Genomic DNA, 17998 nt, shown 5'->3' with positions numbered 1-17998 from the left:
TTTCATGTTATTAATAAATAATATGTTGAGCATCTCTAAATATAATTATTGGCCGGGTATATTTCTTCACTGGTAAAGTGTAATGCAGGAGCTCCAAACAGGGGAATTGTACTTGTGGGCATGATATTCCTAAAAAGGTACCCAGAGGACCAGCAGCTGTGGACATGCCATTCATTTATTCCTCAGTTTACAGGGGAGTGCACCGATGGCGGTGGATCAGGTGAGAGGCTGCTCCCCTCCTCAGTTCTTGGATGCTACTTGCCTGGTCAGGGAAGAAGCAGGGAGTGGTGGCAAGGAAGCTCGTGAAAATGCTACAGAGTTGTGATTAACAGAGATGCCTTGAGAAAGCTGGGATTCCAGATACAGGCTGTTTTCCTTGCTCATTATGGCTGCTGGCCAGGCAGCCACCTGTACTACGAGGTCAGGTCACGGAGGCGCCATGTCCTGAACCACCCCACATAACTTATCTGATCAATTTTTAATTGGGTTAGTCATTTATTTATTATTGAGTTTTGAATAGTCTTTACATATTCTGCATACAAGTTCTTTATGAGGTACATCATAGAGAAATATTTTCTCCCATTTTGTGCTTGAATTTACATTTTTCTTAAGTTTTAATTTCAAGGAAGTCCAATTTATTAATTGTACATTTCTGCAGATCATGCTTTAAGTAAACCAATGTCATGAAAACATTCTCATGTGTTTTTTGTTTATTTGTTTGTTTGTAGAAATTTTTATCATTTTAGCTCTTACCTTCAGGTCTAAAATACAGTTTGAATTAATTTTTAAATATATTTATCAGTAAGTGTGTTTATGTGGTTATGTATTCAGAAATATATCATTAGTCAACTCACTGTACAATCTGATGTACAAAACCATACTTTGAAACAAACATTTTTTAATGGTATTATCAGTAAATTTTACTGATTTTTATATTTAATAAAATCTAATCTTGCATGTTTCCTGAAAGTATATTTAAATTAAAATACTAAATGTAAGTATGAACATACATATTATATAAGTATCTAGTTGAATTCAAGAGGAATTTTCCAACTGAAAATATAATATCTATTAATTATGCATATAAAAGTTTAAACATGAGAAATATAGTGCTGTTGTTAAGGTAAATAACTGGAAACATGCTCCAATTTTTAAAGAACACATTAACTAACATGTATATGTAAATAATAGATAAAACTGCATATCCCAAAGCTAAATTCATTGTAATTGCAATCTTGAAGAAATTCGCCAGGCTAGCACATGCATTTGATGACTGAAAATGTTCTAAAGTTAGATACTATAGTTAAAAGCATTCATTATACTTTAAAATATATAGTTATTTTTTCATTTGAATTTATTGAAATATAGAAACATATTAGAAATAGTTTGTCTCAATAAAGCCCATAAAATTATTTTAGTTACATTTTTGTTTGTGCTTTTTGCTATTCATAAAATATATACTATTAGCCTTCTATGAGGAAAATTATTGCCAAATAAACATTATATCAGGGATATTCAATAGGGAACATTTTTTAAAGAGAAATAACAGATGTGAACTATTTAACAATATTTTACATTTGCCTCTGACGGTTTTGTATAAAAAATTTCTTACTGATTTACTTAAATGGCTACTTTGAGTAAAATAAATATTAATTTGCATATTCACAGCAAATAACTTCATAAAATGATATTTATTCTTCAGTTATCTAATTAACTAAATGATAAAATGTCCCCCTTCTTTCAGAAGATTTCAGTGCTATTCACTAATGTATCTATTATCATGATGAAGAGATTCATATAACACCTCAACCATCAGGATGTCTCCAGAGTTCACTAGCAGTTTTATAAATGTCAAATCCTGAGTATTACATATGAAAGTGCAGCAGAGCAGTAAAGCATCAAACTGGCCTTTTGGCAATTACTGGAGTGTTATATTTAAAGGTCAGATGTTCATGATTATTTTATCTGAGCCACCTTGTTGGGAAGAGAGGGGTTGAGTCACTCATAACTTGTTGAAATTTTCCTTTATGCTTCAAAAGTTAAAGGAAAGATACGGGAAAAAGTGAAAAATCTAAATATCAAAAATATAAAATAAACTATGTATTGCAAAACTGTTTATACATATGGATAGTTGATATTCAAAATTTGGAGTGATATAAGCAATTTCTATGTAATTAAAGTATAAATGTGATTTGGCCTTTTATATTATAGATGTATTCTAAACAAATTGTGAAAATAATAGCATACATAATTTTATTCTACATCAATATATTTTTACATACATTTTAACTTGTACATTCTATTTTTATTTGAACAGGATCCTTTCTGATTAATTTCAACTTCAGCTTTGTAAAATTCCCCCTACTCTCCCTCAAAATATTCCTGGAGTTGCATTTTGAGATTCACTTAACTATGAAAACATTAATTTTTTTCACATCATCATGAATAAGAGACACATGAATCTATTTGGCACCTATTTACATGTACAGAATTCTGACTTTATACTGCCCTGAAGTTCAATAACATTTTTAAAAGATCCATGGAAAACCGTGATGTGATGATTTCTCAACTTATGTTATCCACAATGGAGCTACATAACTATAAGCGGACACCAAAATTCAAGACCCAGAATATGCAGACAGTTAGGGGCATATCCCCCCATATTTATATGAATTATAACAGGTAGAATTAATTTTTATTCTGAAATCAATTAGGGAGTCCATATCATATAACTAATATATATATTTCTTCAAATACTCTGTTCACAAAAAAAAAAATCTAAATTCAACCCTAAAATATTACCTCTTGAGCAATTTTAATAAAAATGAGGTGGCTTAGCAAGACCATGACATCTACTTAAATATATTAGAACCCAATATTTATAGGTTAATCACATGCTCTATCACTTTCAAACAATGAGATATGGATGTATTCAATTTGTATTTCACCATTATCTCTAACTCTTTCTCTGAAACATTTGTACATATCTTCCATATTTGTAAATTTAAAGGATAATCTAGAAATAACCTAATAGCAGACCAAAATCTCAAAGGGAATGTAGATTTAAACTACCAATGTACATTAAATGTAAAGTACAGCATGGGGAATATAGTCAATAATACTGTAATAACTATGTATGGTGCCAGGTGGGTACTTGAACTCTCAGGGGAACCATTTTCCAAATTGTCTAGCCACTATGCACTACACCTGAAACAGTTACAAAATAATATTGAATGTAAACTGTGAAAAAAAGGGAAGATTTTTAATGAGACACTTTGCTTTCAAAATAACATCCAATAAAGACACATTTCCAGATGCAAGAATTAAAACTTCCAAAATTAGATTCTTCATAGAAGTAATAAGATCACTGGCAAATATTGTTAAAATAAATTAGTAGTAAAAATGTTCCCATAAAGAAAAATCCTGGTTCAGATGGCATTACTTGTGAATTCTAATAAATATTTAAATAAGAATTGGCCTTTATTTTTTACAAATTAATTCAAAACTTAGATGATGTTTTTATCTAAGTTATTCTATGAGATCAGTATTATCCTAATACCAAATCCAGACAGATATCACAGAAAATGAAAATGACAGGCAAACATCTTGTACAAATATAGATCTAAAAATCCTCAATAAAAGACTAACAAATTGAATTGAGCAACATATATAAAGATAATACACCATAACCTAATATATAATAACCAAATTTATCTCAGGAATACAAGACTGGTTTAATATACAAAAATCAATCACAATATTTTGTCATACATAGAGCAGAAATGGAAAAATATATGGTTATATCAATAGACACAGAAAGAAAGCATTTGACAAAATCAAACATCCTTTTATGATAAAAACTTTCAAGCTGATCAAAGGCAGCTATGAAAATTTCCCATTTAACATCACACTTAATAGCTCTTTCCTCTTAAGGTCGGGGACAAGACAAGGATGGCTCCTTTTACTGCTATTATTCAACAATGTCCTGGAGGTTCTAGTTTGGGCAATCAGTCAAAAAGTGAAATAAAGAAGAACAAGATTAAAAAGGAAGAGTCTGGTGCTCATCATGGTTCCTGCGGATGGGATAGCACTGAAGACTCAGGGTACAAACCCCACTGGGGAAACTGGAAGTGGTGGAGACAGAAATCCAGCGTGGGTGGCTGGGCGCAGAGTCAGGGACAGAGCTATGGTGTAAAGGGCCACATCATTCCACAGCCCACCAACTGAACAAAAGATTCCAGAGATGTGGGAACTGCCCACCCCAACCCATTGTGGCCTGCCTGGGAGTAAAATCCTCATTGAGCATATCACTAAAAGGCTTAAAAAATCTCTCCACTCCTAAATACTCAGTATTCATTGTAGCTAAACCCATTAGAGAGAACAGAGCACCAGCCATGTAAACACACCTCACACCTTGCACGCCGCCCTCCCCCAAACCATTGCAGCACAGCCTGGTAGAGGAAACTGAGTCAACTCAGACAAAGCAGCCCTATAGCTGGATCAACTCAGGCAGAGTGGCTCTTCAGTCAGCATCTGGCTATAGGAAGGCAGCACCAGGAATGCACAGGAGACCCACTGCCTATCACTTCCAATCCATGGGAGTGGTGCCCTAAGACCAAGGTGACTGAGGTATATGGGGCACCTACCTCCTTAGTGAATGTGGGTTTTCCATGGCTGAGTTAACACTGTCTTACCAACATCCCAGAAGCCCCAACAGTATAGATAAAAGAAAATAAAAACTTGCACTTCAGCACCACTTACTGGGAAATAAAAGAAAGACTTCTACATATCAGCCTGTTAAAACACTGAAGTGTCAAATTCCTAATTAATAAAAGAAGAAGGTTTTATTTCCACAAGTGCCCAGATAAGGAAATGATTCATCAAGTACAATGAATAACCAAGGTAACAAGGAAATTAAGAAAGAAAATGAAAAGTCTTCCAAAAATAAACTTAAAGACTTGGAAGACTGTGATTTAAATGGTGGAGAATTTAAGATCGCAGTTTTGAAAAAAGAACTCATTGAGATACAAGAAAAGCAATCCAATGAGCTCAAAAATAAAATAAACAAGGGGTACTTTAGTAAAGAGACAGAAACTAAAGTACAAACAAACAGAAATTCTGGAGCTAAAGAATTCAATGAATGAGAGAAAAATGAATTAGTGTGCTTAGAAAACAGAGCAGACCAAATGGAAAAAAAAAGAATTAGTGAAACGGAAGATAGAAATCTAGAAATGACTGAGGAGAAAGAGGGAGAATTGAGAATAAAAAAGAAAGAGAAAGAACTCTATTAGAACTATCTGACTCCAGTAGAAATGACAATATAACAGATAAGGGAAGAAGAACAGGGGAAAGGCAACAGATAATTGAGAGAACTTTCCAAGCCTATGAAAAAAACTGTACCCTCAAATCCCAGGAGCTATTAGGACACTTAACTATCTTAATCCCAAAAAGCCTTCTCCAAGGCACATTCTATAAAAATCATCAAAAGGTAACAACAAAGAAAATTATCAAGGCAGCTATGGAAAAGATGATAAACTATAAAAGAAACCCCATTAGATTATCATTGAAGTTTTCAGCAGAAACCCTACAATCTATGAGAGTATGGAACACAATACTCAAATTATTGGAAAAATAAATAAATCACCAGCCAAGAATAATATATCCAGCGAAGTTATTATTTAGAAATGAAGGAGTAATATACCCTTTGCCAGACACAGAGAAACTAAAGGCATTTACTACCTACCATAAAGCTTGCATTACAGTAAATGTTGAAAGATGTTCTTTTATCTGAAAAAAAATACAAAAATATGCAGGATTATAAGTAAAATGACAAACAGATGACAGAAGCAGGAAATCACAACCTTTATACAGAATAATGTATTAAACACTTAAATGTAATATACAGACTAAAGGATGTAGAACATTTTAAAAAAGATAACAGCAACTGCAATTCAAAAATGAATACACAGCATAAAAAGGAATAATTTGTGACAACAGAAACATAAAAGGGGAGGGGAGAACTAAACTTGCACCGGTGAATAATGATATGATGCATTCAGGAAAAAGGACCACTGTATACATGAAACTTTCTTTTGCATAAACCTAATGGGAACCCTCAAAATTCTAGGATTGAGACACATCACATAAAAAGGACACAAAGAAAAAAACTATAGAATACCACCAAAATAAAATAACAGAAACACAAAGAAAATGAAACCATGGAAAAACAAAACTACCAGAAAACGGAAGGGCTACAGGAAGTCCTCATATGTCAACAATCACCCTAAATGTAAATGGACTGAATTCACTAATTAAAAGGCACAAAGTAGTGAAAAGGATCAAAGAACAAACCCAACCATATGCTGCCTTCAGGAGACACATCTCAGCTGTAAAGACAAATATAGACTCAAAGTGGAAGTATGGGAAATAATACTCCATGAAAATGGCATCCAGAGAAAAGTGGGTGTAGTCATACGTATCAGACAAAATAGATTTGAAGGTAAAAACAGTAACAACTGACAAAGATACATATTTTATAATGACAAAGGGGTTAATATGCCAAGAACAAATACACTTATTAATACATATGTACCCAACTTGGGAACATCAAAATATATAAAGGAACTACTAACAGAACTAAAAGGAGAAACTGACAAAAAACACAATTATGGTGGGGGACCGAAAAAAAGCTTATTGACAGCAATGAATAGATGTCTAAACTTAAAATCAATAATGAAATATGGGCCTCCAATTATATATTAGACCAAATGGACATAATCTATATTTACAGAGTTTTCATCCAGAACAACAAAATACACATTCTTTTCCAGTACCTAAAGAACAGTCTCAAGGATGGACAATATGTTGGGGCACAAAACTAACCTCAACAAAAAATTTAAGAACATTGAAATTATATCAAAGATATTCTCTAACTACAATGCTTTCTACAATTGGAAATCAACTGCAAAAATAAAGTGGAAAAAAACAAATATGTGGAGATTAACCAACATGCCATGAAACAACAACTGGGTCAAAGAAGAAATAAAAGGCAGGACCAAATACATAGAGACCACTAGGAATGACAGTACAACATATCAGAATGTGGGGGATACAACAAAGGTGGCAATAAGAGAGAAGTTTGTATCATTATGGGACCACCTCATAAAACAAGAATAATATTAAATAAACAACCTAACATTTCACCTTAAAGAACAAATTTACATGTCATCCAAAGGCCATGTTCATCTCTGAACATGTCCAGTTTTAGTGTTTTCTGCTGAAGTCAGCACTGTTAGATATTGTGACGGCCTACTAGATGGTCCGTGTCCTCCTAGCACAGGGGCTACAGTAATAATCTCACAACTTTTGACTCCAATGACTTCCTGTTGTCAGAGTGGCTTCTGAGATGGCTCACTGTGTCAGATTGTGATTCAGCTATAAAAAAAGATCTAAAGGATTGCACTTTTTTTTTTTTTTAATTCAGAGCAAGAAAGCCCAGGGCTGCAAAGTTAGCAGAAGGAAAGAAATAACAAAGATCGGAGAGGGAAAAGATGATATAGAGATCAGAAGAAAAGAGCAAAAATCAATGAAACAAAGAGCTTTTTTTTTTTTAAAGATAAACAAAATGATAAACCTCTAGATAGACTTAAGAACAAAAGAGAATTTAATAAGTAAAATCAGGAAAGCAAGAAATGTTATCATAGAAATACAAAAAATCATGAGACTACCATAAACAATTATATGACAAAAAATTGGATAACCTAGAAGAAATGGATAAATTCCTAGAAACATACAACCTACCAAGACTGAATCTTGAAGAAAAAGATAATCTAAGCATACCAATAACTAGTAGAAGGATTGAATCATAAATCAAAAATTTTCTAACAGTCAAACATAGTTAAAAATATCTTTTTAATCTCCCTACAAAAAAAAGCTCAGGACCAGATATTTTACCAGGTGAATTCAACCAAACATTTAAAGAATTAATTCCGATCCTTCTCAAACTCTTTCAAAAATTTAAGGGAATACTCCCCAATGCATTTTATGAGACCACAATTACCCTGATAGCGAAGCCAAATAAGGACACTACAAGAAAAGAGAGTAGAATGGCAGCACTGCCAGGGCCTGAAGGGTGGGCCAAATGGGGAGATATTAGTCAAAGCGTACAGAGGTCCAGTTATAAGATGAATAAGTTCTTGTGATCTAATGTACAACATGGTGATTTTAGTTAACATTTCTGCATTATCTTAAAAGTTGCTAAGGATAGCAAAGGTAATTTGAAGTGATGGAAGTATTAACTAATAGTACTATGGTAATCATTTTGCAATATATAAGTGTATTATGTCAATATGTTGTATGCCTTAAACTTATATAGTGTTATATATCAATTATATCTCAAAAAATGGAGAAAAATTTGCTATAAAAAAAAACCTCAGAGCTTGTATGGCAGTTTCCTAATAGGTAGTGGGTATTATAGGCAATAATAATAAAAGTAATGATAATTATTTAGCACATGCTATGTGTCAGGTACTGTTCTAAACACTTTACTTACAAGTTCTTAGTCAATCCTCATATTCCTATGATTTAGGTAGGTATTATTATTACTATTATTATTATTATTATTTCTATTTTACAGTTATGGAAGCTGAAGCATAGAAAGATTTAAGAACTTAACAGCAGAAGAGATTAAATAGGGTCAAGATTAAAACTCAAAACAATCTCTTAACTGACATACACTGCTTCTGTATTGAATTATTCCCCTTAATTAAGAAATATAAGAGTCTCCTCTTTCTACAATCAGTCAGAGTCAATATTCTTTTTTATGTTTAAGTAGTCTCCCATTTTTTCCAATAGGAGTCCCTTAAAGTTGAATTGAATATTCTTTTGACACACCCCCTTCATTAGTCTTTGAGTATTTCTCTTACTTTCTGTCTCAGTTCATCTTGTATTTTCCCTGCCTGACCCTAGACTGCTTCTATATTCTTCAGAGAGGAAAACAGCATTTTTAATATTTCTGAAAAAAAAAGTATAACAAAATATCTCTAAAGCAACCAATACAAACTAATACCTTTAATAATGTAAAATAAAATAATTTGCCAGTTCATTACTTAGGCCCTTGGTTAGATTTTTATTATCAATAAATGTTTAAAGTAATAGAATTTATCTTCATTAAAGTCATGATTCCCTAAGGAGTCAAAGAAACGATGGATGAGTATGGCCATGACTTTGGAACTGGATCCTTATAGTGGAGAGCAAGGCTCAGTTCATAACTTCATGGGCAATTAAGGCACAGAGACTCACTTAATCTGACAGAATCCACCCCAGAGGACACAAATGGAACTTAATTTATTAAGCAGTTAATTGTTCCATGCTGTTGTCACTGTTAAGTCAGGACACATTAATCACATAAACATTCTTAAACCCTAAAAGACTTTGTTCTAATGCTACTCTATGTTCAACATATGGGCATATGTACTGTAAGAGCGAAGCAGGTCACATGAATCAGAAGTTTCCCCTTTTGCCCAAAGATGCTAAAAATTTATATAAATCCCCAGAAATTTCCCAGGAGACAAACTCTGCCACATTCCTCTAAAAAAATTATACTTTATACCTCAGAACCAAGTTCTACTTTTGCATTTACTCAGAAAGTTACAAATACATGACTAAACCAAAGACTACCGCATACTTAAGACTTTGGTATCAAATCAAATGTAAGTATGAATCCCAGCTCTAAGTCTTATAAACTCTGTGATCCTAGGTGAATTATTAAATTTCTCTGTGCCTCAGTCTCTTCATCTCTTAAGTGGGTTATTGTGGTAGTTGAACATAATTATCTCTAATGACTGCAATTACCAATGCCACCTCTATTGGTCAGATTAGTCCAAGTGATTCTTCAGTGACAAATTAATCAAAAATTTATCTTGCCAAATACATGAAAATTATTTCTCACTTAAGTGAAGACCACTGTAGGTGTTGGCAATTCTCCAGGGCAACTACCTTCATACTGTGACTCAACAACTCAGACCACTTTAGGTTCACTGACATCCAGTGGCCTGATGTCCACACTGATGCCAGCCCTTCTACCCCAAACTTAACTGTCCAGCCTCCAAGCCTCCTACTGGTATCTGATGGGAAAGTGTTGCTGTACTCTGTGAATGGAAACGCTGAGATAATCTCGGCAAGCAGAATGATTTGGCCAAAAACAGATGGAGGATTGAAGCTCGCTCAGGCTGTCAGCGAAAAACTAGCAGCCAAGCCCTCCCCTTCTTTATTAGGTAAATGAAGTTGCTGATAATAGGGTCAAAGGATCTTCATGTAATTAGTATACACTTTCTTAAGGATGTAGGAGCAAACATAAAAGTATATAGATCAAACAAGGAGTTTTCAAAACACATCTGTTGTTTCTAATATGGCTACTAAACAAGGCTATAAATTTAAGGAGTATATTTCACATAAGACGTTATTGCTATGGGAAAGGAGACACAGCTCTCTCTGACTTCTTTGCTTCCCAGGGCCTTAGGACTTCAGCTGCCATGAAGAAGATCCACTTTGCAGACCTCTGGGCTGAGTCACAGGACACCTGGGCCGCTCAGCCTTGCAAGCCTTCAGGCAGAAGTCTTCAGAGTTAACCCTTCAGAAAGCCTGTGCTTAAGCGAGACATCAGGCTTCACTGGAGACACTTAAGCAAAGGCTGAACAACTGCTTTTGCAGAACAGAAAGAAATTCATGCATTAGAAAAGGTGACTAAAAAATGTAACAATAGAATATAGCTGCACAACTACCATAATTCAGTCAGATAAAACAGTACAAGCAATTTCTTGGAACCTACAATAAACTTACAGAGACATGCTTTTTGGACTGTGTTTAAGAGTTCACAAGAGAAGAAAAGCCTGATGAGACCAGCTGTTCAGAACATTGTTTATGGAAGTATTTTTAAATAATAAAAAGAATATCCTTGACATTTCAGGAACGTCATATTCAGCAGAATGAAGTCCTGGCAGTCAAATTAGGACTCTTGGCCAATTAGACAGAAAAGTCTGATGGATGGGAATAAGGATGTATCCTGTGAAATCCCTTGAAAGCAATAGCCACCATGTAAACTGCCTGTCATGATTCTTTAGCAAATAGAAAACAATTGAAAAACAAAATTTTCTATTTAACAGGAATAATAAAAATAAAAGTTCTTATTATTCAAAGAAAAACAAGATGTAACATTTGTTAAGGTTTTAGGATTCAGTAGCTTGGTCACTTGATTAGAAACAGACCCAAAGAGAGAACAGAGTAACAGCTGTCAGAGAGGAAGGGCATTGGAGGGCTGGGTGAAAAAGGTGACAGGATTAAGCAAAACAGAAACAATTCATAGACACAAACAGTATGGTGGTTACCAGAGGGAAGGGGAAAGAAGGTTGGGGAATAGTAGAAGAGGGTAAAGGGCAGGGGGGATAAATGGTTATAGAAAAAGACTTGACCTAAGAGGATGAACACATTACAACATACAGATATACAGATGATATGTTATAGAATTGTACACCTGAAACATATAATTTTATTAACCAATGTCACTCCAATAAATTCAATAAAAAGTAAAAAATAAATAAATCATTGCCCAGAGCTCTGGAGTCCCAGCTGGTTATAAACCTAGTCATGCAGTCTTCCTTTTCTTTATTTTCAACATGACAGATGTCATTGTGTCCTTCACCAAGGGTTTCCTGGGAGGTGGAGTGGCCATGACTACCTCCAGGATGGCAGTAGTGCCCAGTAAGCAGGTCAAGCTGCTGCTGCTGCAGGTACAGCATGCCAGGGTGAGCAAGCAAATCACTGCAGACAATCAATAAAGGGCAACATAGACTGTGGTTTGTATCCCCAAGGAGCAGGAAGTCCTGGCCTTCTGGGGGGGTAACATGGCCAATGTTATCACATCCTTCCTCACCTAGACTCTCAACTCTGCCTTCAAAGATAAGTACAAGCAGATCTCCCTGGGCAGTGCGGAAAAGAGAACCCTGTTCTGCCTCTACTTTGCAAGGAATCTGGCTTCAGGTGGTGCTGCTGGGGCCACCTCGTTGTGTTCTCTGTAGCCTCTTGAGTTTGCTTGTTCCCGTTTGGCAGCTCATGTGGACGAAGCTGGAGCTGAAAGGGAATTCAAAGGTTTCGGTGACTGCCTGGCTAATGTCTACAAATCTGTTGGGATCAAGCGCATGTACCAAGGTTTCACTTGTCTGTGCAGGGGTTTATCGTTTGATTACTTTGTTATTTATGACACTGCAAAAGGAGTGCTTCCAGATCCCAAGAATACTCCCATATGCATCAGCTGGATGATCACATGGTTGTCATTGTGGTGGCTGGGTTGGCTTCCTATCCATTTGACATTGTTCTTCACGGCATGATAATGCAGTACAGGCGCAAAGGACCTAATATCACGTACACAGGCAGCTTCACCGCTGAAGGAACATTGTGATGCAGGAGGCAAAGCTTTTTTTGAGAGTGCATGGCGCAATGTTTTCAGAGTCAGAGGTGGTGCTTTTGTTCTTGTCTTGTATAATGAAATCAAGAAGTTCACATAAATTATTTCTTAGCCCATCCCACCCACCTCCCGAACAGGCAATGTTGTATTATGTAAAATATCTTGAGCATTCTTGACAGAATGTTGGCTTTTTATCAATGGCAACTATTCACCATTGAAAATGAGAAGCAATAATATTTAGCTGATCAGTTTTCTTCTTTTTTATTATATTTCATTGTTTATACTATTACAATTGTCCCACTTTTCCCCTTGTCCACCTCCACCCAGCCACCACTCAGGCAATACCCATACCACTGTCAGAGCCCTTGGGCCATGCATATATGTTCTGTGGCCAATCCCTTCACTTTCTTTCATCCAGACCCTGACCCTCTCCTCTGACAGCTGTCAATCTATTCTATATTTCTATTCTTCTGTTTCTATTTTGTTCATTATTTTATTTTATTTATTAGGTTCTATATATAAGTGAGATCATATGGTATTTGTCTTTCACTAATTGGCTTATTTCACTTAGCATAATAACCTCCATGTCAACCCATGCTGTGGCAAAAGGTAAGAGTTCCTTTTTTTTTTTTTTTTTTTTTTCACTGTTGCATAGTATTCCATTATGTAAACACACCACAACTTTTTTACCCACTCATCTGGTGTTTCCAGATTTTGGCTATGGTAAATAATGCATATATTCCTTTGAATTGGTGTTTCAGGATTCTTAGGATATAGTCCCAGAGGTGGAATCACTGAGTCAAAAAGCAGTTTCATTTTAATTTTTTTGAGGAAACTCTATACTGTTTTCCACAGTGGCTGCACCAGTCTACATTCCCACCAACAATGCACAGGGGTTCTGTTTTCTCCACATCCTCACCAGCCTGTGTTGTTTGTCCATTTATTAATGATAGCCATTCTGACAGGTATGAGGTGATATCTTATTGTTATTTTAATTTACATCTCTCTGATGCTTAGTGATGTGAAACATTTTTTCATATGTTATGGAATATCTGTATGTCCTCTTTGGAGAAGTGTCTATTCAGGTTCTTTGCCCATTTTAATTGGGTTATTTGTCTTCCTGCTGTTGAGTTCTATAACTTTTTCATATATTTTGGAAATTAAACCCTTATTAGATGTTTCAATGGCAAATATGTTCTTCCATATATTGGGTTCCCTTTTCATTTTCATGATAGATTTTTTTTTACCTGTGCAGAAGGTTTTTAATTTGATGTAGTCCCATGTGTTTATTTTTTTGTTTCCGTGTCCTAGGAGATATAGCAGCAAAAATATTTCTATGCAAGATATCTGATAGTTTGCTGCATAGGTGTTATTCTAGGATTTTTATGATTAGCAACTTGCATTTAGTTTTTTATTCATTTTTGAGTTTTTTCTTCTGTATAGTGTAACTTGGTGGTCTAGTTTTATTTTTATTTTTTGCACATACCAGTCCAGTTTTCTCAGCACTGTTGGTTGGAAAGACTGTCTTTACTCTATTGTATGATCTTGCCTCCTTTATCAAATATTAATTAACCATAAAGGTGTGGGTTTATATCGGGGCTCTCTATTCTGTTCCATTGACCCTCTGTTCTATTCCATTGATTTATATGTCTGTTCTTGTGCCAGTACCATGTTGTTTTTTTGTCTTTTTTTGTTTTTGTTTGTTTGTTTTACAGTGGCTATGATACCTCCAATTTTTTCTTCTTTAGCAAGACTTGGGGTTTTTTGGTTCCATATAAATTTTTGAAATATACTTTCTAGACCTATGAAATATGCCATTGGTATTTTAATAAGATTGCATTATATCTATATATTTCTTTGGGTAGTACAGACATTTTAATGATGTTAATCCTTCTAATGCATGAGCATGTGATATGAGTATGCTTCTATTTATGCATATCTTCCTCAGTTTATTTTCAGTGTTCATTAGTTTCTCCAGTACAGGTATTTACCTCTTTGGTTAACTTTATTCTTAGGTATCTTATTTTTGTTGTTGTTGCAACAGCAAATAAGATTTTTTTCTTAGTTTCTCTTCCTGATAGTTCATTATTGGTATATAAAAATGCCATCAATTTCTGAGTATTAATTTTTTATCCTGCTACTTTGCTGAATTCATGTATTAGGTCTAGTAGTATTTTGGTGGAGTCTCTAGGGTTCTCAATGTACAATATCATGTCACCTGTGAATAATGACAGTTTTATTTCTTCCCTTCCAATTTGGATGCCTTTTATTTCTTCTTATGTTTATTGCTGGTGCGAGAACTTCCAGTATTATGTTGAGTAAGAGTGGGGAATGTGGACATCCATGTTTTCTTTTATTTTTTGCCCATTGAGTATGATGTTGACTATATGTTTTTCACTTATTGCATTTATTATGTTGATGTATGCTCCCTTTGCTGAGTTTTATTTTTCATAAATGGGTGCTGGATTTTATCAAATGCTTTTTCTGCCTCTTTTGATATGATCGTGTGATTTTACCTTTCATTTTGTTTATCTGATATATCGCACAATGAGTTTTGAATATTGTATCAATCTTACTTTCCTGGAATAAATCCATGTGATCTTAATTTATTGCTGGATCTAGTTTGCTAAATTATTGTTGAGGGTTTTAGCATCTATGTTCATCAGAGACACTGGCATATAATTTTTTTCCTTTGTTGCGTCTTTTTCTAGTTTTGAAATTAAGATAACATTGGTCTCATAAAAAAAGCTTGAAAGTCCTCCCTCCTCTTGAGTTTTTTGGAAGTAGTTTGAGAAGGAGAGCTGTTAGTTCTTCTTTGACTTATTGATAAAATTCACCTGTAAAGACATCTGGTCTAAGATTTTTGTTTGCTGAGAACTTTTGGATTACTGTCTCAATGTCATTAGTTGTTACTAGTATATTCAGGTTTTCTGATTCTTCCTGATTCAATTTTGAGATGATATGTTTCTAAAATTTTATCCATTTTACCCAGGTTGTTCAATTTTTTTTTGTATAATATTGTTAATAGTATTTTCTTACAACCCCTTGTATCTCTGTGATACCAGTTGTTACTTCTCCTCTTTCAGTTCTGAGTTTATCTATTTAGGTCTTCTCTTATTTTCTTGATGAAACTGGTTAAAAGTCCATAAATCTTGTTTATCTTTTAAAGTACCAGCTCTTGGTTTCATTTATCTTTTAAATTGTTTTTTTAATCTTTATGTCAATTATATCTTCCCTGATCTTGATTATTTTCTTCCCTGTGCTTACTCTGGACTTTGTTTTTTGATGTTTTTCTAATTCTCTCAGGTATAGAGTTAGGTTGTTTATTTGAGATTTTTCCTGCATCTTGAGGTCTCCTTGTAGTGCCATGAACTTCCCTCTCAGGACTGTTTTCACCATGTCCCACAGATTTTAAGTTGTTGTGTCTTCATTTTCAATTGTTTCCAGCTAATTTTAATTTCTTCTTTTATGTCATTGATAACCCATTCATTATTTAATTACATGCTATTTTGTCTTAATGTGATTGAGTGTTTTTTAGTCTCTTTTTTGAGATTGATTTCTAGTTTCATACCATGGTGACCTGAGAAAATGCTTGGTATGGTTTTAATCTTTTTAAATTTGTTAACACTTATTTTGTGTCCTAACCTGTGGTCTATTTTAGAGAATAATTCATGCACACTTGTTCTGTTGCTTTGGGATGAAGTGTTCTATAAATATCAATTACATCTATCTGATCTTGTGTGCCATTTAATGTTGCTGTTTCCTTGTTGATTTTTTTGTCTGGAAGATCTATTCACTGATGACAGTGAGGTGTTAAAGTCCCCTACTATGACTGTACTGCTGGCAATCTCTTCCTTAAAGTCCACCATGATATTTTTTAAAATATATTTAAGTTCTTCTATATTGGGTGCATATGTGTTTGCAAGAGTTATATCCTCCTCTTGTATTGATCCCTTTAGTATTATGTAGTGACCTTTGTCTCTTGTTATGGCTTTTGTTCAGAAGTGTATTTTTTCAGATATACGTATTTGTACCCTAACTTTTTTTTTTTTCATTTCCATTTGCATGAAATATTTTCCTCTATCCCTTCACTTTCAGCCTGTGTAAGCCTTTTGTTCTGAGGTGGGTCTCTTGTAGATACCATTTATGTGGGTCATGCTTTCTTATTATTCAACTACCTTATGTCTTTTGAATGGAGCATTTAGTTCATTTACATTTAAAGTTACTATAGATAGGTAGCTATTTTTCTGCCACTTTTAATTGCACCTACGTTCCTTTCTCTCTATTTCTTCTTCTTCACGCAGGTACTTTAACATTTCTTGCAATACTGGTTTGGTGAAAATGAACTTCTTTAGTGTTTTTGTTGTTGTTTGTTTGTTTTTGTTTTTATTTTTCTGAGAAGCTCTTTATTTCACCTTCAAATTTAAATGATAGTCTTGCTGGGTAGACTATTCATGGTTACATGCCCTTATTTTTCATCATTTTGAATATCCCATGCCAATCTCTTCTGGCCTGAAGTGTTTCTGCTGTGAAATTAGCTGACAGCCTTATGAGAACTCCCTTGTTGTTGACTAACTGTCTCTCTCTTGCTCCCTTTAAGATTCTCTCTTTGCCTTTATCTTTTGCTATTTTAATTATGATGTGTCTTGGTGCAGGTCTCTTGGGTTTCATCTTGATTGGGACTCTCTCTGCTTCCTGAAATTATGTGACTTTTTGTTCATCAGTTTAGGGAAGTTTTCAGCTGTTATTTCTTCAAACAAGTTCTCTATGTCTTGCTCACTCTCTTTTCCTTATGTTACCCTTATTATGTGGATATTGTTACACTTAATCTTGCCCCAGAGGTCCCTTAGACTTTCCTTGTTTCTCTTAAGTCTTTTCTTTTTAATTTTCTCTTTGGGTAAATACTATCATTTTATCCTCTAAATCACTGATTCAATCCTCTGCTCCACCTAACCTGCTATTGATTCCTTCTAGTGCATTATTTATTTCAGATATTCTTCATTTCTGACTGGTTCTTCTTTATGGTTTCTATGTCCTTTTTAATGCTTACTATCTTTTTGTTTAAGTTCTCACTAAGAAGATCCATTCTTCCCCTAAAGTCTTTAATAACTTTTATAGCCATTATTTTAAACTCTGCATCTTGTATTTGTGTTGCTTCCATTTCATCTTCTTATTTTAATTCTATTTCTGGGAATTTCTGCTCTACTTTTGTTTGGGGCATTTTCCTTTGTCTCCTTATGTGTTATTTGTGTGTTAGGTATATGTGCTATATTTACCAAACTGGTTTTGATGGTTTTATGATGAAATTGTCTTGTGGAGCTCAGTGGCATGTTCTTCCAGATCACCTAAGATTTGTGCTCCACGAATGTTTCTTGTGGGTTATGTGCACCCCCTGTTGTAGCTGAATGCTGTTGGCTCTTACCTTGGTAGAGTTAACCCCTTGGGATGGCAGACTATAAGGATAAATTTTGATGATAGGAAGTGAGACACTATGCAGAGACAGCCCCTTGAGGCATCATAGTACCCTGCAGGGTTTGG

The 17998-nt window shown here is 34.4% G+C and overlaps 1 protein-coding gene and 1 pseudogene across 1 annotated transcript; both read left to right on the top strand.

Moving 5' to 3' along the window:
• The first annotated feature begins 205 nt into the window (after positions 1–205).
• LOC150015817 (mitochondrial import inner membrane translocase subunit Tim9 pseudogene) lies at positions 206–11026 on the top strand (annotated as a pseudogene).
• A 646-nt stretch (positions 11027–11672) lies between these two features.
• LOC150015816 (ADP/ATP translocase 2-like) lies at positions 11673–12454 on the top strand. Its single transcript, XM_090268314.1, has 3 exons — positions 11673–11801; positions 12075–12196; positions 12268–12454. The coding sequence occupies exons 1-3, from the start codon at positions 11673–11675 to the stop codon at positions 12452–12454; spliced, it is 438 nt and encodes a 145-aa protein (XP_090124440.1).
• The last annotated feature ends 5544 nt before the right edge of the window (positions 12455–17998 follow it).

This window comes from Furipterus horrens, unplaced genomic scaffold (genome assembly GCF_987537825.1).
Source record: "Furipterus horrens unplaced genomic scaffold, mFurHor1.1.pri manual_scaffold_3, whole genome shotgun sequence".
Classification (NCBI taxonomy): Eukaryota; Metazoa; Chordata; class Mammalia; order Chiroptera; family Furipteridae; genus Furipterus; species Furipterus horrens.
This window is presented reverse-complemented; position numbering and strand designations above follow the sequence as displayed.

Excerpts from the sequence above, each read along its gene's own strand:
- LOC150015816 (XM_090268314.1), top strand. The coding sequence starts at position 11,673 with ATGACAGATGTCATTGTGTCCTTCACCAAGGGTTTCCTGGGAGGTGGA. Across the intron at positions 11,802-12,074 it reads TGCAGGTACAGCATGCCAGG|CCTCTTGAGTTTGCTTGTTC; the intron begins GTGAGCAAGCAA and ends TGTTCTCTGTAG. Across the intron at positions 12,197-12,267 it reads TCTGTTGGGATCAAGCGCAT|GAGTGCTTCCAGATCCCAAG; the intron begins GTACCAAGGTTT and ends ACACTGCAAAAG.